Source organism: Ochotona curzoniae, unplaced genomic scaffold (genome assembly GCF_017591425.1).
Source record: "Ochotona curzoniae isolate NIBS_2020 unplaced genomic scaffold, NIBS_Ocur_1.0 contig_2723, whole genome shotgun sequence".
Lineage (NCBI taxonomy): Eukaryota > Metazoa > Chordata > Mammalia > Lagomorpha > Ochotonidae > Ochotona > Ochotona curzoniae.
The window spans coordinates 2,930,791-2,953,139 of record NW_024465573.1 but is presented as its reverse complement, the minus strand read 5'-3'; the positions used below and the strand labels follow the sequence as shown (position 1 = coordinate 2,953,139).

Below are 22,349 nucleotides of genomic sequence, written 5' to 3'. Positions count from 1 at the left end.
CTTCAAACCCAATGTCTCTTCCACAACATGATACTGTAGATGAACTACACTGTCCTATTTATATTTAACCCCAGACACAGAAGTGATTCAGGCAGGCAGAGTTCAGCCTCACTGTAAGACAGCACTTGGCATGCCAGGCCAGCAACAATCTCAAAGCACCAGAGCCATGAGTTCCTGGCTTGAGGGGAAGTTGCAGGATTCAGGAGTGAGTTGGGGTCATTGACCTTTCACAACCCTCTTCCCCGCTCAGTTCTCTGAGTCCCTCCTAAACGTTATTTTCTTACCACCTTACTGGAGTACCTTGTTGGGCTTTGAGAAACCCCAGGAAACCTGTCAGCAGATGAGTCCTTTGCAGTGGGATGAGCCGCCTGGCCTTCCAGGCTTGCCATATGCCTGGTATGTTCCAGAGAGGACTAGCGTCTTACCAGTGCTTGGAAAGAGGTTCTGGATACCAAGCCAGGCTCCCTCCCGATGCTGCTGCCAGCATGCAGTGTCTGCCTATTGTCTTATTGGAAGTGACAGCTCAGACTGTCTCAGAGTGAGTCAGACCACTTGATGACAATGATAGGATAGGAAAGAGACTGGCATATCAGTGTTGTCATATGAAGCTTAAGGAGGGAGAGAAGGGGACCTATTGGTGCCTTCCCAACTGTAATAAAGAAATGAGAGCCGTGTGCAAGCAAAATGTCAGCATCACTCCAGAGCCAGCATTCTAAACCCTAAAACGTTGATGAATCAGACAGGAAAACTGAATTCCTGTTAATGTCTGAAGTTCAGAGAATATCAGTTTAAAATCAAAGTGAACAGCTGGCTTATTAAGCTGTTTGAATGGCACAGTATTTCCCTGGGCTACAGGCACTTAAATTTCCTCTGACAGGTTTCATTTGCCTTGCTGATATGGCTTTGTTTAACTATAAGTTCCATGTTCCACCCAGATTGACTGCATCACAGTCTAAGAAGACTAGAACCCCTGGCCATTGCAGTATGCACAGTGGCTGAAAGCCACTTCCAGGGGATGAGATTGCTGACACCTTTGTTTATAAATACAATTAGTCGGACCCAGTGCAATGGCTCAATTGGCTAATCCTCCAGTGCAAGTGTCAGGATCCCATATGAGCACCAATTTGTGTCCTGGCTGCTCCACTTCCCATCCAGCTCCCTGCTTGTGGCCTGGGAAAGTAGCAGAGGATGGCCCAAAGCCTTGGGACCCTGCACCCTCATGGGAGACCTGGAAGAACTCCTGGGTCTTGGCTTTAGAATGGCTCAGCTCCAGCCATTGCTGCTATTTTGGAGAGTGAACCAGCAGATGGAAAATCTTTCCATGTCTCTCCTTCTCTCTTAAAAAATAAACAAATAGAATTAGTCTAGGGCTAGTGCTGTAGCACAGCAAGCTAAACCACTACTTACAATGCCAGCATCTCATATGAGCATAGATTTGAGTCTTGAGTGCCCCTCTTCCAATCCAGCTCCCTGCCAATGCACCTGGGAAAGCAATGGAGGATGACCCAACTGCTTGGGTCCTTGCACCTACATGGGACACACAAATGGAGTTCCAAGTTCAACCTGGGCTACCCTTGGTTGTTGCAGCCACTTGGAGAGAGATCAGCAAATAAATAGAAGCTCTCTTTCTCCCTCTGTCTGCCATTCTGCTTTTCAAATAGAAAAAAAAAATACTAAAAGTTTATTATTTTTACTCAAAAATACTTTTAGCATAGCAAGGTGCTGAAGCAATAGAATAACTTAATTTGATGGGAAAAAAATAGATTTTTCTAATAGCCAGTTACTTTCATTGTATTGTTGAATGCAAAAATTATTTTCAAAAATAAAATTGGAGTTACATTTTGTTAGAAAGCAATCATCCAGACCAGGCTCTAACCTGGACAGATTTCTTCCAGGAAACACACACAGCTCAGACCTATGCTTTGCAAGCTGGGTATTGTAGCTGCCCAGGTGATCAAGAAACAAGGCATGAGCCAGGCATGGTGGCCTAGCGGCTAAAGTCCTCGCCTTGAACGTGCCAGGATCCCATATGGGCTCAAGTTCTAATCCCGGCAGCTCTACTTCCCATCCAGCTCCCTGCTTGTGGCCTGGGAAAGCAGTCGAGGATGGCCCAAAGCTTGGGGACCCTGCACCCATGTGGGAGACCTGGAAAAGGTTCCTGGCTCCTGGCTTCAGATTGGCGCAGCACCAGCCGTTGCACTCACTTGGGGAGTGAATCATCAGATGGAAGAACTTTCTGTCTCTCCTCCTCTCTGTATAACTGACTTTGCATTAAAAATAAAATAAATCTAAAAGAAAAGAAGAAGAAGAAGCAAGGCACGTGAAACGTCAGTGCTTGCTGCTGACTGCCCATTTGCCATGGAAGGAGAAGTTCTTCAGACTTGCCTAACAGCCATATTTAAACAGCAATATTCATTGCATGATTTTCTTTGGAGGTCTTACTCTGCACCATAATTTAGATGTGGTACTTTTTAACTACTTTCCTTGCAGCAGAATCTCTTTGGGGTTTCTTTAGTTACAGTAGTTCACTCCGAAATCAGAATCCTTGGCGCACAACTCTAAACATCTGGTGAGAATGGTCTCTTCCAGAATACTTTTGGCTTTAATCATCTGGGAGGTGCTGTGGCAGTAAGAATGGGATTTGGAAACTGAAGAGGGTAGATAGAATAAGGGATAATGGTCTTGGGGCTTCCTTGACCATCAGGAACCATGGGCTAAGTAGCAGAAACAGTAAAAATTTTCCTTCTCATTCTTCACTTTAGATGGAAATTACCATGGGAAAGATGAAAGGCAGTAGGAATTATTTATCTCTTTTGAACCAGAAAACTAGCTGGAAACAGTGGTGCATAATTGATATCCCATTATTCTTTGATAGGTCTTTGGTGCCGACATGCCTGAGGCATCCCAATAAGCACAAAATAAATGCACTCACTCCCTGTCCACAGAGAACAATGCATCTGTTCTTGGTACAGAAACCCATGCCCTCCTAATTTATTAACTGCAAGACTCCGGTACAAAACAAGGTGCCCTCTCCAGAGATGACGTCCCTGCTCAGCATTCCTGACCACAAGGCTGTCCAGAACACGCAGTGCTGACTCCCACACTCCCAGGGAGCCAGCCCAGCATGAAGTTCTAAAGACTCTTGGCCAACAGTAAGCATCTCCCTTATCTTTCTCTGCAGTTCGTATTCCATCTTAAATACAACATCATCCAGCTCTCTCACCTTTGGGGATGGAGTATCGGAGAGACGGCAGTATGAGGACCAAGGACTGGGAGAGACGACAGCCCTCACTATCATCTGCCAGCCCATGCAGGTAAGGAACGGCAGGTCACGCCCTCCACCCTAACAGGACTTCACTGTGAGCCTATACCTAACAGCCTAACAGCAATACCTTTACGATCACCAAAGGTTCCCCAAACTCTGAGGGAAGAAGTACATAAGGTTATAAAAATATGCAGGGTGAAGTAACACTAGAAAAAGTTAGATGGGCACAGCACAATGACTCTGTGGCTAAGTCCTTGCTTTGCATGCTCCAGGATCCCATATGGGTACCAGTTCATGTCTGGCTGACCCATGCTTGTGGCCTGGGAAGGCAGTAGAGGATGGCCAAAGGTCTCATGACCCTGCACCTGTGTGGGAGACCCAGAGGAAGCTCCTGACTCCTGGCTTCAGATCGGCTCAGCTTGTGGCTGTTTGAGGAGTGAACCAGTGAACACAAGATCTTTCTCTCTGTCTTTCCTTCTCTCTGTATATTTGCCTTTCAAATGAGGCTAAATCTGAACCAAAAGGAAGGAAGGAAGGAAGAAAAGAGGGAAGGAAGGAAGAAAGGAAGGAAGGAAGGAAGGAAGGAAGGAAGGAAGGAAGGAAGGAAGGAAGGAAGGAAGGAAGGAAGGAAGGAAGAAGGAAAGAAAGAAAGAAAGAAAGAAAGAAAGAAAGAAAGAAAGAAAGAAAGAAAGAAATTATATTCTACTCACAATGACCATTAATAAAGAAGACTTTTCCACAGAAAGAAGAATAGTTTATCTTTAAAGTAGGAAATCATGTCCATTCTTTTTTTCTACAAGGATACTTCCTGATGTGGTGGGGAGATGAAATTACAAGATGTCTATTTTACTGCAAAAAAATGTGTTGAAAGCTATGAATAATTTTTTATAATACACAATTTCCAGGAACTTGTGAAAAACCCTTCATATGCATGATTTTCAGACTTTTGCAGCAAAATAAATATTTTTTCTGTTTCTAAAAGCTTGTTGATGTAGCTTTTCATCCTGTAACTTTTTGTAGAGATTGAAGGCAACAGTAAGACCATTGTTACAAGAACCGGCAGGTAGTACATGTTCAGTGCATGCTAGCTTTTGCAAGGACATATGAGCAGTTCGGGGAAGTGTTGAACCTTCAAAGGCAAGTTGAAAGCATTGAAAGCTCAAGTGCGTTGAGGCTGAAGAGAGTAGAGCACTTTGGTGGGAGCCCAGGGCTTGGATTGGAGAACAGTAGAAACAGAGACGGGAAATCTCACTGTACCAACAAGGAATATAAAACCTCTCTAAAAAGCCAAGTCATTTGGACGTACCTTTGACCATCTGCGTCTATTTCATCATCCAGAGGTAGCAAATGTCCTCCCTGAGTCATTTCTTGGGAAACCACCAACAACACACAGATGGCAATTAGGATAGGCAAGCCAGGGCCTCATTGCTGCAGCAGACCCTAAGAACCGCATGCTCAGATCAACACACTTGAGAGGTGAGACAGGAGCAGTTGTGGGCATGGCCGTCCTTGCTCCCCGGAGAAGCTGATGGAGCATCCCTTTGGGGACAGAAGTGCTCTCATTAAACCTCTGATGTCCACTTGAAGGGCTCATTTTACTCTGAATTGGAAGTGAAGTGGCTGTCATGTCTTAGCATGAGGATACTTCAAAAAGTTCATGGAAAGTGAAAATAAGCAGAGAAGTTTATTTTGGTTCACAGGTTTTTAAATCCATATGTAGTGCTGTTGGAATATGCACGTTTCATGAACCTTTTAAAGACTACCCTTTGGCTGCTCCTATTAACCACTGCAGCCATGTGATAACAATAACGGGATTTTCATAGCTCCTCTTGTTTCGTAAAGCTGTTTATCATATGTGAGCCTCCCAATAGCTTGTGAGGTCTCTGGGGTGAGACTTACACACGTCATTTTACACACAGGCCAAATTAAGTCCAAGGCACTTGAGAGACCTGCCCAAGTTGTAACTTGGCTGAACTTTTGAAAAGCTGGCTCCAGTCCATCCTGCTTTGCTTTTCCTCACTTTAGCCTTTCTCTCTTTGCAGCCTCTCCGAGTCAACAGTCAGCCCGGCCCCCAGAAGCGATGCCTTTTTGTGTGTAGGCATGGAGAAAGGATGGATGTTGTGTTTGGGAAGTACTGGCTGTCACAATGCTTCGATGCCAAAGGTGAGAAGGAGTGGGTTGACCTGCTCAGCAGAGCACACCTATCATGGCCTCTAGGGGGCATAGTCAAGCTACATTTATCTAGATGGAGCCATGGGTTTTACTTGGTAGATCTTTGACGATGGTTTTGAGTTTAGGAGAAACAGTTAGTATTCTGGAGACTGAAGCATTGGGTACCAAAGAAGACAGGTGTCTCACAGTCACTTGGCAATATCAACCTCACAAACATGTCCTGAGTCCAAAGCCACAGCCTTGCTCATTCGCTTCCATAATCACAGGCAAACATTTTGGAGTCCTACCTGCTTTTTGGAGTGTCTGCTTACACTTAGAAATTCTCTCATGTGGGCCCCGGTGCAGTAGCCTAGTGGTTAAATCCTCACCTTGCTACTGTTGGGATCCTATATGGATGCCAATTCATGTCCAGGCTGCTCCTCTTCCCATCCATCTTGTGGCCTGGGAAAGTACCAGAGAATGGCCCAAAACCTTGGGACCCTGCGCACTTGGAAGACCTAGAAGAAGCCCCTGGCTCCTGGCATCAGGGCAGCTCAGCTCCAGCTGTTTCAGCCACTTGCGGAGTGAACAAGCAGATGCAAAATCTTCCACTCTATCTCTCCTTCTCTGTAAATGTGACTTTCCAATAAAAATAAATAAATCTTTCAAAAAAAGAAGAAATTATCTCATGCCACATCAGGGTCTCTAAGGCATCATCAAATAACTGTCCCCCATCCCTCGGTGTTAATGTAAGTTTGGAAGCAAGGAACAGCCTCCTCCCTTCCTCCCCTGCAGACACAGGAGAGAGAAAACAAATGGAAACATTGGTCCCACCTACCTTCCTTTATACCTGACCCTCCCTACCCTAATCAGAGGCCCATATGGGCATTCATCCCTCTCAACTACGTAAAAACAATATTTAAAAGAAATTAAAAATTAGCAAAAAGAAATTAGCTCATGTCACTTTTGTCAGTAGAGCAGAAGAGTCCATTTCAAGCCTTGGATGAAGGAAAAGCATTAGTCTCAATCTGAACTGACAGTTGGGGTGTCTTAGGCAAGAGGGAGGTGGTATCAGAATCAGCACGAGCAGTCTTGGGGAAACAAGAAATTCCTGTAGCTCCAGACCGACCTTTCTTTTCCAGGCCGCTACATACGCACCAACTTGAACATGCCCCATAGCTTACCTCAGCGGAGTGGTGGCTTCCGAGATTACGAGAAAGATGCTCCAATCACTGTGTTTGGATGTATGCAAGCAAGACTAGTGGGCAAGTATCCAGTGTGACTGCACAACACTTCTACAAAAGGACTAGGAGTTGTGAGCCCACAAGACACTTCCTGCGAGATTTCTATTACTTTCCAATAATTGATCTAGGTCCTCAATTCAAAAGGGACTTATTGCGTAATGAGTGGGTTCAGGGCCCTGTACTTAGCACTAGCTTGGTCCGCCGCAATAAACAAGCTGTGGTGCTTATTGAGGAGTGTGTGGTGCAGTGATGGGGAAAGTCAATCTTGGTTTACTTTCATCGTGAGTGTGGCGGAAGACAGTGGCAGCTGCTAACGTGGCTGTAAGAAGAGGGCTGAGCAGAGGGCGAAAAGGATGCCCTGGAGCCAACTGAAACCCAAAGAAGAAGCATTCTATGTCTGCTCTGCAAGACCATGCCTTGTCCTGTTCAGTCACTTAACAGATATTTATTAATCTCATATTTTGTATAAGGTACGGGGTCAATTATGAATCCCCATCCTCAGGAAAATAAATATCTATGTGGATAATTACAAAACAGTGTGGTACATTCCCAGTGATAGAGCTATGCACGTAGTATGGAAGCACAGGCCTAAAAGACCTAAGAAAGGAAGTAGGCTGGGCCCTGAAGTGGAAGTGAGCTTGGCAAGGAAGGAACAAGAAGCAGGGACAGACACTTAGAGGGAAGGACGACATAAACCAAATTACAGAGTTAAGAGGCAGCATCAATACTGCGGGGGAAGCATCAATTGTGAGGCAGGCCAAGGTTGTGGCTAGAAAGTTTAATAAACACGAGATCTTGCACAGACAATCTTGACCACTACATAATGGTGTTTGGACCTTACCCAGGGGAAAAAAGAAGTGGGTTCCAAGATGAGACTATTGGAAGATCACATGTTGGGATTTATCCCCGGTGTCCAGGAACCGAAGAATTTGAGATTTTTGGCTAATAAGAATAGAAGTAAAGGTGATGATCACCGAATAAACCTCCCACCTCTAGATCCAGATCTGAGGTCAGAGACGGTCCCATTTCTAGGTCTCTCCTAAATGGACATTTTTTGCCGCACGTTGACACCAGAGGAGAGAGAAGAAAATGACAAGAAGCAGTCTGTGGCTTGGCAACAAGGTGGACACCACTGGCTCCGTGTGAGCCCCATGACTTTACAGGGTCTGCTGGGCACCCCCTCACTTGGAGCGCCCACCTGAGGCTGACCAAGTCCATCCGACTGACTTCCTTTGGTTTCCTTGCAGGTGAAGCATTGCTGGAGAGTAACACCATCATCGACCACGTCTATTGCTCCCCATCTCTACGCTGTGTTCAGACGGCACACAATATCTTAAAAGGTAGGACTCTCAGGTTGACAAAAAAATGAACTATCCCATCCATGTCTCTCAGCCACCTCTGCATTTAAGTTATCTTGATGTCATGGGACTGTGGCCAGTTGAGAGATTTGAAATCTGGAATTTTCAGTCAGCATTCTTTCAGAAGAGGAACCTTGTTGCACAAGTCACAAGCTGCTATTCCAACAGCATGCACCAGATAAAAGGAAGTGCACTACGAATATGTTTCTAGGGATGTAAAGCTCTCTTGCATGAATCACAAGCTTGCAAATGTTTCTGTAAATAAAGCTTGATCCTTTCTTTGGCTTTTAAATAGTCAAATTGATTTCTACTGTTTTGATGTGATGTTTCCCTCTCACTTACAGCAGATATGCTATTCCTGGAAGTCTTAACTCTTAGTCATCTTTGCTCCTGCAGCTCATTGCCAGCATTTTAAAAGTGCCATTATTGTATAGATATCATTCACCCTAGAATCCACAGAAGTTTGAGTGTCAGAGGTCTCTATTCTTATTTCACTGGAGGGAAATCTGAAATAAAAAGAGTTGAACTGATAACATGTACCAAAAAATGAGCCAGAGAGACAAACCAATAAAGAATTTGGTGCTGAGTCTGAGCCTTCTGTTCTTTAACCTTAATAAACCTCTGTCCACCACCAGAAGACACTTCCATACATATTTAATTTGCACAGAAAATTTGTGCTAGAAGCAATATACAAGGAGAACTAAACCAATGTAAAGGGACAGTTTCTATTCTGAGGTTAATTTCTCTGTGATAAAATATGGGACTTGTGCATTGGTACTTATATTTGACATTGGATTTTTCTGATAGAATGAATAGTTTATCTGAAAATTTCAGTGTAATCTATTGTATAGAAGTGGATAATAAGAGAATATATGAAGTTACTCATTGAGACAATCATGGAGGTTTACTTTATCGAGAGGAATTATAACAAATAATTTAATAAACTATATAATAACTTGAAATTTTTTCCCTCAAATCAAGTATTACACAAAGCTGATAAACATCCTGGGGTGTGGCTAGGGTATTAAGCTCATGTGTTTATAACCCACAAAAGTTGAAAACTGTTGTCAAAACCCACATGTGTCTACTTTCCCTTAGGCATATATAGTATTTAACAGGAAAGAGAAGAATGAAGTTTCCTTCACTTTCATTTCATTTTACTTTTAAGGTTTACAACAAGAAAATCACCTGAAGATCCGTGTCGAACCAGGCTTATTTGAGTGGACAAAATGGGTTGCTGGGAACTCCTTGCCTGCCTGGATAGCACCATCGGAGTTAGCTGCGGCCAATCTGAGTGTTGATACAACCTACAGGTAACCCTCTGAACCCTCTGAACCTGCCGCTTCCCAAGGCCACTGTGGAACCACTTTCTTTACATCAACAAGCTGGACTCATTAAGGAGATGAAGGGTCAGACATGGGCATTTGTCCCTGTTGGGGGAAATCCAATCAAGCTGCTATATGAGAAATCACAAGTGAGGAAAAGCCAACAATTCCTTCTGTTTATCACTTGTGGCAGTTCTAGTCCCAACCCTACTATAACATATTTTCCTAACCTTATGATTCTCTCTCTCAGTGTAATAATACAACCATTTTTGCATTTCAGGAATACACACCAACTAATAATGCAGTATAAAAGATAACAGTGTCTTGCCTGAATTTCAGTTGTCATGCTTCAAAGCATTTTAATTGTTTACTATCTTCCTTTTCTTCTGCTGTAATCCCAGAATGTAGGCAGGCACTGTGATACAGGACAGAGTCCAAGGACTTTTCCAAAGTTGGGTAGTTAGTGACCACGTTCAACAATGATACAATTACTGACCACTAACCTCTACTCATCATTTTCGACATGCCAGACATGTGTAACCTACTCCACTGTCTTCTCATTTGTGTTTCTTTATTTTTTTCTATTAAACCAGATTGCCTGTGCTGGGGTTAAAGGGATTTGTAGATTGCTCACAGGTAAATAATCCTCAAGCACACCATTAAAAATTAAGCAGTAATATGGGGCAGGCATTTGGCCTAGCAGTTGAAACACTGGTTAAGTCACTTACATCCTAGAGGTCCAGGGCACCTGGGTTTAAGCTTGAAGTCTGTCCCCAGTTCCAATTTCTACTAATGCACACCCCAGGGGCAGCAGGTTGCTCAAATAGTTGAGTCTCTGCCTCCTGTGTAATAGACCCACATCAAATCTGCAATTCCCAGCTCTCAACTTCAACCTGGCCAGTATAAGCATCTGGGGAGTGAGTCAGCGAGTGGGAGCTCTGTGTCTCTGCCTCTCAAATAATGAACACATAGATCACTATGTGCATAATTCAACAATAATAATATAGTAACATGAATGATCAAATATCCACTCAGGCATTTACAAAATCTCTGTATGGCAGCCATATCACAGTTGCTGAGAACAAAGGATATTCAATTCAGAGGGTACGAGCCCACCCAACTCTGAGGAAAGTACAAGGAGGCCATGCTGATTGTGACTAGCAACATATCAGGTTCTGTTGGCAGGGCCAAGAAACCTTTGACTCTGTATCCATAGGTTCAACTTCAAGGTTCTGGGAGAAGCCAAAGACAAGGACCAAATCACACCTTACAACATGGTGTCACCTTGACTTGGCACCTTGATCCATTTGATCCATTTGAGGTGGCCTTTTGTCATAGTATGAGGGGAGATCTCGGGGATTAGGCAACATAAATGGCAATAGAATTGATGCAATGTGCAGGCAGCAGAGGGGAAAGGTGTAGCTTGTAACAAGGAGGCACAGCTTTTACAAAGTGATCTGTGTCTCTGCTTATCCCCAGGTTGTTGTGGAAGTCACAGGACATTTTCTAGGAGAAATGTGCATGTTGAACTAATGTCAGATTAGAATGACTTCCTTGCATGTGTAATTGCCCTTCCTTTCCATTAACAAGTCCAAGTGTGCAGAAGGGCAGTTTGATGAGGACACTTTAGAGCTGTCAGTGTGGAGGATGAGTCCACAGGCTAGATCTGAGATCCAGGCATTGACAAGTCAGCTCTAGCCTTCAAAACTAACGCATTTGTCATGCAGAAACTCTAAATTTACAAAAACATCTTTGGGATGATGATATTGGAAGAATTCAAGAAGACACTTGCTCAGAACATGAGACTCCCTCAGGAACTAGTTTTAGTACTAATAGAGTAACGGTCGTAGTGTGGTCCCGTCAAGATGCCATGTGAATCCACTTTGTGAATTCACCACTGCTGCCCCTAGGCAGTAACCATGAAGCAATGCAAAGCAAAATAAGAAAACAGAAAAATTTGGTGACATGCTTGTACCCCAAAACAAGATAAGTGTCACATAAACAAACCAAAAACACCACAAAAATGAAACTTCAAACAGTGAAGGACAGTGGAAGCAGAGGCTGAGCTGTGAGCACTGTTAACAGGTCCACCAGGATGGCAGGATCCCTTGGATTCTCCTCGTAAGTGCCTCTGTGGATTGTGTCATAATTATTATTTACAGTGGTAGCCTTACACACACAGAGGACCCCTTGAGCACACAGATTAGGTCCCCTTCATCTTCATGTTCCTTGGGCTTCTCCTATTGCCAGGTGTGTGTCATCTGTGCTCAAAATCAGAAAGAAAGGGAAGAAACTGATATATATTTTACACACTTGCAAATCCATAGGCTGCATATCTGCTTTTAAAGCCTGCTACCTGGGACAGGCATTTGATATAGTAATTAAGATGCTGCGTGGAAATTCCACATCTCATTGTGGAGTACTTAGGTTCAAGACCTGTCTCTACTCACCTGCGCAGCAATCTGGGGGGCGACAGGTGATGGGCTCAACTAATTGGCTCCTCCCTGCCACTCCTGTGGGAGATCTGGATTGAGTTCTTGCTCTCTGGTCCACCCCCAATAAAGTTGTTGTGAACATGGAAAATGAACCAGTGAACCGGCAAGAAAAAAAAAAAAGAGCTCTGCCTCTCTCTCCCCTTTTCTCTGCCTCTCAAATAAATTAAATTAATTAATTAACTAAACCTGCTGTTTATTGTGTAAATGATTCCTGAAGAGAGACTTGGAGAATTCTTGATCATCGAAATCAGAAAAAGGAGCTAATCTCTTTTTCCTATTAGCTATGTAACTAGGAGCATCAATGACCAATGATCAACAAAGTTAGTTATCCAGTGGGGAAATATGCACTGAATCTCTCTTGCAGCAGGTCACTCTGACACTTATGCGTATCTTTTATTTCTGTGCATTCAACTCCCTGTTCATGTACTGAAAATATACTTCTCTAGCCCTCACTTCTTTCCAGGGTAATGGATAAACAGAGAACTTCAGAAATATATGAGAACTTCAGAAAACTCTAAAATAAAAGTGGAGAATGGCAATAATTGCTTTGTCTCAGAATCAAATTATTTTCATTTCCTTTGTCCATATTTCTTTTACAGACCTCACATTCCAGTCAGCAAATTAGTGGTTTCGGAATCCTATGATACTTACATCAGTAGAAGTTTCCAAGTAACAAAGGAAATAATAAGTGAATGTAAAAGTAAAGGTAGGTAGTATTCTATTGGACTCCATACTTGAATAGATGATCATTTATCCATCATGGTGAATCGGCTATTTCAGACTAGCTTTCTAGGAAAGAAATAGATTCATAGACTCTTCTTTAGATGTTTTCGCATTAAGTTTGTGATGTTCTCTGAGGATCTTGAATGGCAGATATTCTAGGGGAATACATCAGGCTTGGTTACTACCCTAAACAGCTTAGACTCTGCATGTCAGCTAGTGAAGGGGGTATCCTATTACAATGTGAAGGGTCTTGTGATGGAGGGATTTCATTACAATGTCTGAAAGTTTTTGCGCACAGCCCTGTCTCACTTGTAATTGATCCAGGAGCATAGACATCACCTACAAATTCACTTATACTCCCATGTACTGTCCCTACTGCCAACAACCAAAAGCACCCATCAGGCTAAGTCTGTTTGCAGTAATTTTGTTAATATGGAACTGAAATACTTAATGATATGCAGGAATGATTGTTCATGATGAATGTTTGGTTACATATTTGTATCCATAGAGCAAATACTGGAATTATCTACATGAAAATGTCAACAGTGGCTAGCCTTGAGGAGCAGTGCGATAGGTGACTATCTTGAAATTACCATTCAAGACACTTCTACAAAAATGTTCTGTTAACCCAAAAGTCTCAAGTGCTTGCAGGTCTACAGTGGCAGCATTTAAAATTGTTTCAGAGTTGGGTAATATCAGGATCTCTGAAGACATGTGACAGTTCTATGTCTTGATTGCAATGTGTACACAAAGCTACACATGTGAATGCTATGGATTCCGACTCACATGAGTGCTTCTAACACCTAGTGAAATCTGAGTACGCTGTGTGGATTGTTCCAGGGTCCACTTGCTGGTGTTGACAGTGTACGATAGATACACAAGATGTAAGCTAAGTGAAGGGCGGTTGAGTTCTCATTGCTATGTATGTATGTGTGTTAATGTGCAGGAACGTGTGATAATCACTTCTCTGTATCTGAAGGTTCTGCCTGTGCAGACTCAACCAAACTTGAATGGGAAATACTCAAAAAAAGTAGCACCCATGTGGGGTGGATGTTTGGCACAGCAATTCAGACTCTACTTGAGTTACCCCCTTCCCTTACATGGGTACCTGGGCTAGAGTCGTTTGGTAGTGAACAAGCAGATGGAAGGCATCTCTCTCTTTCCTTCTCTCTTTCAAATGAAATAAATTAATTGAAAAAATTTTAAGTAACATCATACTTAACCTATAGAAATATTTTTCATTTTTTGTCATTATTCCCCAAAAAATATGCTATTACAATAGCTCATATAGCACTCACATTGTATGATATACTGTAAATCATCTAAAGATGATTTATACGTTGTGTGCAGGCTGTTTGTAAACACTGCGTCATTTAGGTAAGGGCTTTGTGCATCTGTAACTTTCGTGTCTGTGAGGAGAACTGGAAGCAGACACACTCAGATACCAAGGGATAACTTGGTATATACATAAGGACTTCAAGTTTCTGGAAAATACAATTAAAAATAAGTTTATTGTGGTATAAAACATTTTTCAAAATCCATGCTGACAAGAGGTCCTCAAAAAGTTCATGGAAATGTGTATGAATGAAACCCTTGTTTTCATTGCATTTTTTAGAAGCTCTTTGAAGTATATCACCATATATTGCTTATGCGTTTTTGTGGCAATGATCTTCCTACTCTCTGCTTTCTTCCCCAGGAAATAATATTCTGATTGTGGCCCACGCATCTTCCCTTGAAGCATGCACCTGCCAGCTTCAAGGCCTGTCACCTCAGAACTCCAAGGACTTTGTGCAAATGGTCCGTAAGGTAATCCATTCTTGTGTTTATGGGGCCCGTGCTACTCTGAGGTTTTCTACCAGGTCAACAACTAGTGGGTAGGTGAGTTCTTTGACACGTGTGTTTATGCTGAGCTGAGAGGTTTCCTGTATTGATTTACTCAACCGGGATCTATTAAGTGGCACTCTGTGTAAGCCCGTTTATCAGACTTTGTGCAAGAGAAAAGGATAGTGGAGCTAATTCATGCTTCTGAGAGCTGACATTTAGGAAGTTGCTAAGAATTACGAGCAAATTATGTGCATCTCCCTGAGGAACCTCAGACTGAAAGCACAGGCTAAGTCCAAAACACAGCGTCTGAAAGCTTGGCTGCAAACCAGCCCCTCCACGGGTGGTCCAGGAACAGCTGTCATGTAGAAGGATCAGGCTGAGCAGCAATCTCAGCATCAAGGCCACGGTCAGCAACCCAGGAGACTGACCTCCACATCTGGAGGCTTGCTCTCCTTGCCTCTGGATAAGGCTTTTCCCAGCAATCCCCTCCCACTCACTTCCCTTCAGACCAAGCAAACACTTCCTTTCTCTGCCACCAGAGAACCTGATTCAAAGTTAATTACAATTCTTTTCGCCTTTTTAAAAAGCTTATTTATGCACCTGCTCTGCCCAAGAGTCTGTCAAGGGCTGGAGGACAGAGATTTTTGTCTTGTTTATGAATGCAACTCTGGATGCATACACAAAAATAAGCTTTGATGTTGCCATGACAACTGAAGTTAGCAAGAGCACAGCTTCCTCTTTATTACAGATACATGTGCAAAAGCAGACAAAGGAAAAAAGATACAGTAGATTAATGGGATAATCTTTTTTAGTGTGTGTGAGTATAATTTCAGACGTATTCAGGCAGCCTTTTCAACACGACATGCAATTAGGAACTCCTGGTACCTGAGAATGGCTTGCCTCTAGCTGAGGTTTCGCTTTCTGTGGTTTTGGTTACCTGTTGCCAACCGTGGTCCAAAAACACATTACTTGGGGCCCTACGTCATGGCAAAGCATGTGAAGCTGCCTTGAGCATTCCATGTGGCTTGAGTCCCAGTTGCACCGCTTCTGATCCGGTTCCCTGCTAAAGCACCAGGGAAAGGAGCTGAAGCTCTCTGGAGTACTTGGACCCACACTAGCCATGTGGGAGACCCAGACAGAGCGCCAGGCTCCTGACTGTCAGCACTGGCTGTTGTGTTCATTTAAGGAATGAACCAAAAAATGGTTCACTCTCTGTCTCTGTCTCTCTTTCTCTCTCTTACTTTATGTTTGTGTGTGTGGGAAATAAATAAACAAGTAAATAAATATAAATATATATTCATATATCAAATAAATAAACATCTAAAAAACACAGTATGGTACACTAAGTCTGCGAGGAAAATCACACCTACATATATCTTCCATTACATTGTGTTATTACAACTGGTCTATTTTATTATTAGTTATTATTGTTAATGACTTGCTGGGCCTAACTTTGAAATTAAACTTGGTCATAAGTATGGGTGAGGGAATTTTTTAAAATATGGAAAAATCGAATTAAGAGATAAGTTTATTCTAATGCAGGAAAATTTCAAATCCTTGCCTAATATTTTCATAACAGGTGGTTCCTGTGAACCTTCCAAAGTTCTGTATAGCAACAGAGTATCCTCACACAGGGCTGGGTATGTGAGATCTCATATCCGTTTAAGAGCTCGGAATACCACTCACAATGAAAAAGTCTCTAAACAGTGACCCACTAAGGGAGCTCAGCCTTGAAGGGATTCTCCTTGGAATTTGAACACTCTTTCCTTTAATGTATCAGTTTTACCCATTGCACTTTCCTGACTGATATGTGATGGGGTTGTGTTTTCTCTAAAGCTTCTGCTGACTCCTAACTTATTGTCCAGGGCCAGTTGAATATCGTTGTGACTTGCTAAGCATGAAAGCACTACTACACCTCAGTCTCCTGGTTTCCTTCTCTTTGCCACCCTTCAGATCCCATACCTGGGCTTTTGCTCCTGTGAAGAGTTAGGAGAAACTGGAATATGGCAGCTGACGGACCCACCCATCCTTCCTCTGACCCATGGACCAACGGGGGGTTTCAACTGGAGAGAGACATTGCTGCAAGAATAAACTACCTGCGTGCACAAGAAGAGGAGGACTTTTGAAGTGTCTTCTAGCGTGTAACAGTGGAAATTCCATACCACATTCTAAGTGAACAGCTCAGAGTGATTTAGCTTATTTCCTTTCATTCTTCCAGTTCCTAGGATGAGGCTGTGCAATTGAGAGAAAGACTTGATTTGAGACGGGGTGGGGAATAAATCAAGCTCTCTGGATCCTTGTTTAGCTCACAAGGCTCTGGACAACTGTCTTCCTGAACTGAGGCACCCGCTGCAGCGGAAGGTGTCTTGTTGCTTCTGTCTGTACAGCGTAAGAGCCCCACTGCCCCCCAAAGGAGCTGCCATCCCACTGTGGAGGGAGCCCCAGGGAAGGGAAGGGGGCTTCCAAATCCAGCTGGGGGAACCTGAGCTGCACTTTGTGGAGGGCATTTTCTTTTGAACTCTAGCTTCCAGTTAGGCAAAGTCAAGCTAAGGAATCCTCCGAAGGTTGTTAGAAAACGTGCCATGCGCAGAGATGTCCATGGGTTACAAATTAGTCTTACCCTCAGTAGACCCCATATAGCTGCTTTGCTGGCTCAAGACACCTGCTTGATAAGTCTGATAGTTACCCTGATGCCACCACATTTTCTTCAGAGCAATTGGCACTTCTTGCTACAGTCCTCCCCCTTTTGCTTCTTTGAAATGAAGACAAAGCATTTTTATCCCTCCAAGGTACTTTGGACAGTCAGGAGGAAGATAAGATAAAGGTATGAAATAGTCCATGGCAGGTGCAGAAAACTTACGAAGTATAAAGAGATTTGGAATTAACCTGTGTTGTAGCTAATCAGGTACAGCATCTCTGAGATCTGAGATTTGCTTATCTGTGCCCCTAGACGTACACTATGTTACCAAACTAAGAATGCCAACATCTGGAAAGGATGTGTGTTGGAAGCATGATTTGGGTCAGCAAGAAGCTCCTTCTGTGCAATATGGATGTTTTTGTCAACCTGCACATACACTTACAGTATATGGTCACCTTAGGAGGATGTTCACAGGTGTATCAGTTGTGCCAGGGATGTATAATGAAGTCAGGGAACTAATTTAAATGATGACAGTGCTTGCTAACTGTGCTGTCGATTCTGTTTGTTTTTTATGATAATTTAAAACATGTAAGTAAAGCCAGTTGAAGGAAATTGAAGAGTCACAACATGTGGTTTCTCATTATACCTGCTTCCTACATTTAGAGGAAGTTCATATAAATGACAATCAAACTAACAGGACAGTCATTGATGTCTGTTTAGTTGTGTGGCTAGCTAACTATTGATAGCCACACACAATAGCCTGATACAAATCTGTTCACTATGTAGACTATGTATGCAATCCCATCCCTGCAAATGGAGCATTAGTGTAAGACAAAACTATGGATGTATAACAGCACTAAAGAAGTTTCAAAACCTAGATGTATAAAACCAGATATATAAAAATAGACCCATACTTATATTAGAAAGTGGAATTTGATTCCCCTGAAAAGAAGAGGAAGTGAGAAGAGGCTGACTGTATGTTAATCAGCAAAAGAAGTACAGCTGTATTTTTTTAAGTCACTTGGAGAAATAAAAAGATACTTCAGTAAGTTCATGGAAATAGAATTAAAAATAAGTTTCTTTGGTGCAAGCATATGTGAAATCCATGGTGCGAGGAATCTTCACATGATTGTGGGGATGCATATTACTAAAACAAAAATACAAACATGAATTTCATTAGCTCAATTTTTCTACACATTCTTTTGAAGTACATTTGTAGGTCATTAATTTTACATGTTGAGAAACAAATGACAATTTCTGTAGCACTGCATACACACTGAGAGTGTAGAGAGTGCTGGTGTGTTAGCACAAGCATGAATACTTTCTCCTGAATATGGGAGGAAGGAAGAAGCGGCAAGAAAGCCACCGTGATGGGTCCTAAAGGTCATCCTGCAGCCAGTGCAAAAGTCCCGATCATTCATTCTTCTGCCTTCAAAAAGAGGTGGCTGCACTTTTTAATCAGAACACTGAAATGCTGATTGGATTCGTCACAAACTTTCATGGCTTTTGAGTGCTCGAAGAAATGCCTGAACACCTTACATCAGCTTTTCCTAAAACTGTAGCAGTGTATTTGGGGCAACGTCTGTACCTACCTGAGGTAAGGGTGAGCATAGGGTACCCTAAGGTTTCGTTGACTCAGCAATGACGTGCTGAGTCTGCTGATGGGCTGCAGTCCATCACCTGCAGTTCACTGTGGACAGACTAGGCATTTGTCCACATGACCTAGGGGAGGAGGCAGTGATCTGGAGAAAAAAAAAAAATGGAATTCCTCAGCTGGAAAATCCTGAGCAGAGAAAGAATTAATTCTTCTGCTTGAGTTCTTCAAATTGCTAATCAAAATGGCCTGAATGATCTAAATTCTCATTGAATAATTTTTTTAAAACCCTGAACTCCAAGTGAGAAATCATGTTGAATGTATATAGAATTGAAGAGACAGCTAGATTGTCCAATTGTACACTCATCTGAAAATTCCACGCTGATATTTGATCTGAAGTTGAAACTGTTTTTATCTATCTGGTTTTTAAAATCTAAGGCTGATGCATAATAGAACAAATGATGGGGGCAGGGGGAAGTTAGGAAGGAAAAAAAAAGACGGAAAATACCAGCTAAAAAGAATCAAATGTATTTTTGTGAAGAGGAATTTTTTTCCCCTGAGGTAGAAAGTTATCTACAATACCAGGTGAAATGAAACTAACCAAAGGATTTAATCTGGGATTAAAAGTCTGGAACTGGTTCCTGCTTCTGCAACAGCAATCCACTAATGCTCCAGTATTATTCCTAGACAGTGCTTTGTTTTCTGTGATTTTAAAATGCCACCTCTATTGGTCGATGGACAAGAATAATTGGCACATTTGAATGCATACGCTTGGCGTTTGGTTTTCTCAGGCTCTCTTCAGCATCTCTGCACTGGGAGTGAGGAACTTATTGCTTCCCCCCACTGTGGAGTTCCAATCATAGTGTTTTCCATTACATTTGGATTCATAGCATCTGAATGGCTGGCTAAATGGCCATCTGAGGGCTGAAAGAGGGGCTGTCTTTCAGCCTGCAGTGAAAGGCTTGGGAGAAGTTTCTACTTTTTATTTTAATTATACTTTAACCAAAGAATTATTTGAAAGTAACTTTATATTTGAAAGATGATTTTACAAATAAACAAATAAAATATATCTTCTGGAGTGACGTCAGTTTGGTGAATCATTGTTGGTCATCGTCCTTGTTAGCGGTGGTTGGACCCCCAGGAGACTGTCTTCCCATTGTGCATAGCATTACCATACATGTAGCTGTATTCACATTAAAATGAACTCTCTTCTTTTCAATACTCCAGTGTCACTGGGAACTTACCGAGCAGCTATAGGAGGAGAGGACCCTATCTCATGACCTTTGTCACCAGGCTTCCCGGTGTGGTTAGGGGAGGCACTCCTCTGGATCCCAGGCACCCCACAAGGCCGGTGTTTAGAAGCAAGTGATGGATTGCTCTTTTGAATGTACTCTAAGTAAAGCCTGGGTTAGAATACCGATGAACCTTCCTTGCATTTTCACAGGGATCAGCACAGTCAGGCGTGAATTTAGATAATGAGGTGCAGGGTTATTTGCATTTAAATTGTAATCCAGCACGCGTGTGAAAAAGCAGAGGCGCCTGCCTAGCGAGGCTGCCCCGCAGAAGGGGTGGGACTGGCGGAGAAAGAGGGTGGGGCAAAGAGGGATTTAGTATCTACTGAGGTTAATTTTCACTTTGCAGAGGGAAGGGGGGATGTTTTGTTGGATGATGGTAGACGCTTCTCATTTTTAAACCTAGGATTTAAATTGGATGGGCCTCTTTTTCATACTTCAACAACTTGAATTTTCCTAAGAAAATGACAGTTATAATGAAAATTCTAGGGAAGGGGGAGAAAGATCGCCTCTACATGAAGAGGAAGTATCTTGATTTTTAAATATGTGTAATACTAGGTTTGATGTATGTAGGTCTAAAATTATAGTGATGAGTAGTCAAACTTTAATAGACAATCAGTTCTTACAAATACTTTACATGGTACCACTTAGCTGCCATTACTTGCACCAAAAAAAAGTCAGAATTTTGCAGCTGTTCCACTTTCCTTGGACTGTGTAGAATGCATATGATATGTCTAATGGGAAACATATAAAGTGCTTCCTTTGATTGCCACTCAAGATGGAAACAGAGTCCTAGGGCATTGGATTATGCATAGGCCATTCTGAATCTGCCACTTTACAGAGTCATATTGGTTTCTTTTTCATTTATATAGCTATTGTATGTTTTTTCTCTGTGTGATTCCGATGTATTTATTTGAAAAAAAATGTTTGTAATTATAAGAAAACCACACCCACCTGTACTGACAAACTCCTTGTAAATTACCTGCAGCACTTGCCCTCTGGGCTGGGACCCTTCCCCTCCTGATACAGCTGTGGCACATTGTAATGAATCATTCCATTCCAGGAGCATCTCTGTCTAAACGGTTCATAGATGATTTAATAAAGCGAACTTGTGTCCTCAGTCAATCCAGAGTGCTCTCATGTAATGCTCTGAGTGGTCTCTAATCCCGTCATTCTTTTCAATGTTACTGTGATCCTTATTTCTGCACTGTCTTCTCTCAAAGGGGCACTTGCTGCTGTTGGCAAGGGGTGGGCCCTATGGTTTCCTCTGGTCAGGCATCAAGCTTGAGTCATCCAGACTGGGAAGGCACAACCCTCCCAGAAGTGAAAAAAAAAAAAATGACATCAAAATACTTCTACTGCCTTGTGTGCAAGCTATAGGGGACACTACCCATTCTTGGTGTCACTGTGTAACAAAAGGCAATAGCCTTGTAAAATTAAAGATGTGGTGTGAAGATCTGATCAGAGAGAGCAGGTACTCTGAAGTGTGATAAGATAATCATGATGGGGAAAGGGATATGGGATTACAGTAGTAAACTGGGAGAATTTAGCACAGCCTTGGTTCCAATTGTTTTCTGTGCCCCTTCATCTTCCGTGTATAGGAAAAGCACCTCTCACTTGAGGTTCTTATAATCTGCTTCAAGGAAAAGCCAGAGTCCTTCCCAGGTTTTATAACCTGCTTCATAGAAAGATAGCAAGATGGCAAAGGTGAGCTTCCTAATTCTGTCATTTTTCTCAAATTCTTTCGATTAAAATGTTCCCTATACCCAGGTTACATATTTGGGGCTGGAGGGTCCTGAACCCATTGGAGCCTTGCCCCCTCACCGCTACCTGTGCAAGGAGGTGCACTAGGGACCATCCACAGACTACAGATTTGGGTGAGGGAAGGCAAAACCATTTAAGTCAGCTCGCACACTCTTATAAGCCATACACTTCACTATGTATTTTTTGTTTGTTCGTTTGTTTGGAAGGCAGAGATAAACAGTGAGACAGAGACTCTCATCTTCTTGTTGACTTCCCAAAAGATCACAATAGCCAGAGTTGTGCCAGGCTGAGGCCAGGAGCAAGGAGCTCCATCTAGATCTCCTATGAGTACTTAAGCCATCGTCTGGCATCTCCCGGGGTGCTCATTACCAGGAATCTGGAGCTACCATTGACCAGGCAGTCTGACATGGGATGCAGATGTGCCAAGCAACAACTTCATTGCTGTGTGTAATGCCAACCCCACACATTCCATTTTTAGAAATGTGTATATGTGTAGTTAACAAGATTTTAAAACAAGGTGCCAGTATGGTGGTGCAATGGGTTAAGACACTATCTGTGACACCAGCATCCTATAAGGGCACCAGTTTGAGTTGTGACTACTCCACTTCCAGTCTAACCTCCTGCTAATGTAACCGGGGAAGACCCTGGAAGATGGCCCAAGTGCTTGGCCTCCTGC

The 22,349-nt window shown here is 42.6% G+C and overlaps 1 protein-coding gene across 1 annotated transcript in view; it reads left to right on the top strand.

Annotated features, from left to right (window-relative positions):
- The window catches only part of UBASH3B (ubiquitin associated and SH3 domain containing B), a 134,720-nt gene extending 113,689 nt beyond the window's left edge, over positions 1–21,031 (top strand). The window contains exons 7-14 of the mRNA XM_040976799.1: positions 3,182–3,314; positions 5,308–5,428; positions 6,559–6,681; positions 7,908–8,000; positions 9,187–9,331; positions 12,438–12,544; positions 14,258–14,367; positions 16,339–21,031. Coding sequence (XP_040832733.1) covers positions 3,182–3,314; positions 5,308–5,428; positions 6,559–6,681; positions 7,908–8,000; positions 9,187–9,331; positions 12,438–12,544; positions 14,258–14,367; positions 16,339–16,476 — 970 coding nt within the window. The 3' untranslated portion in view covers positions 16,477–21,031. The remainder of the gene's footprint in view (positions 1–3,181; positions 3,315–5,307; positions 5,429–6,558; positions 6,682–7,907; positions 8,001–9,186; positions 9,332–12,437; positions 12,545–14,257; positions 14,368–16,338) is intronic.
- Positions 21,032–22,349: the final 1,318 nt, after the last annotated feature.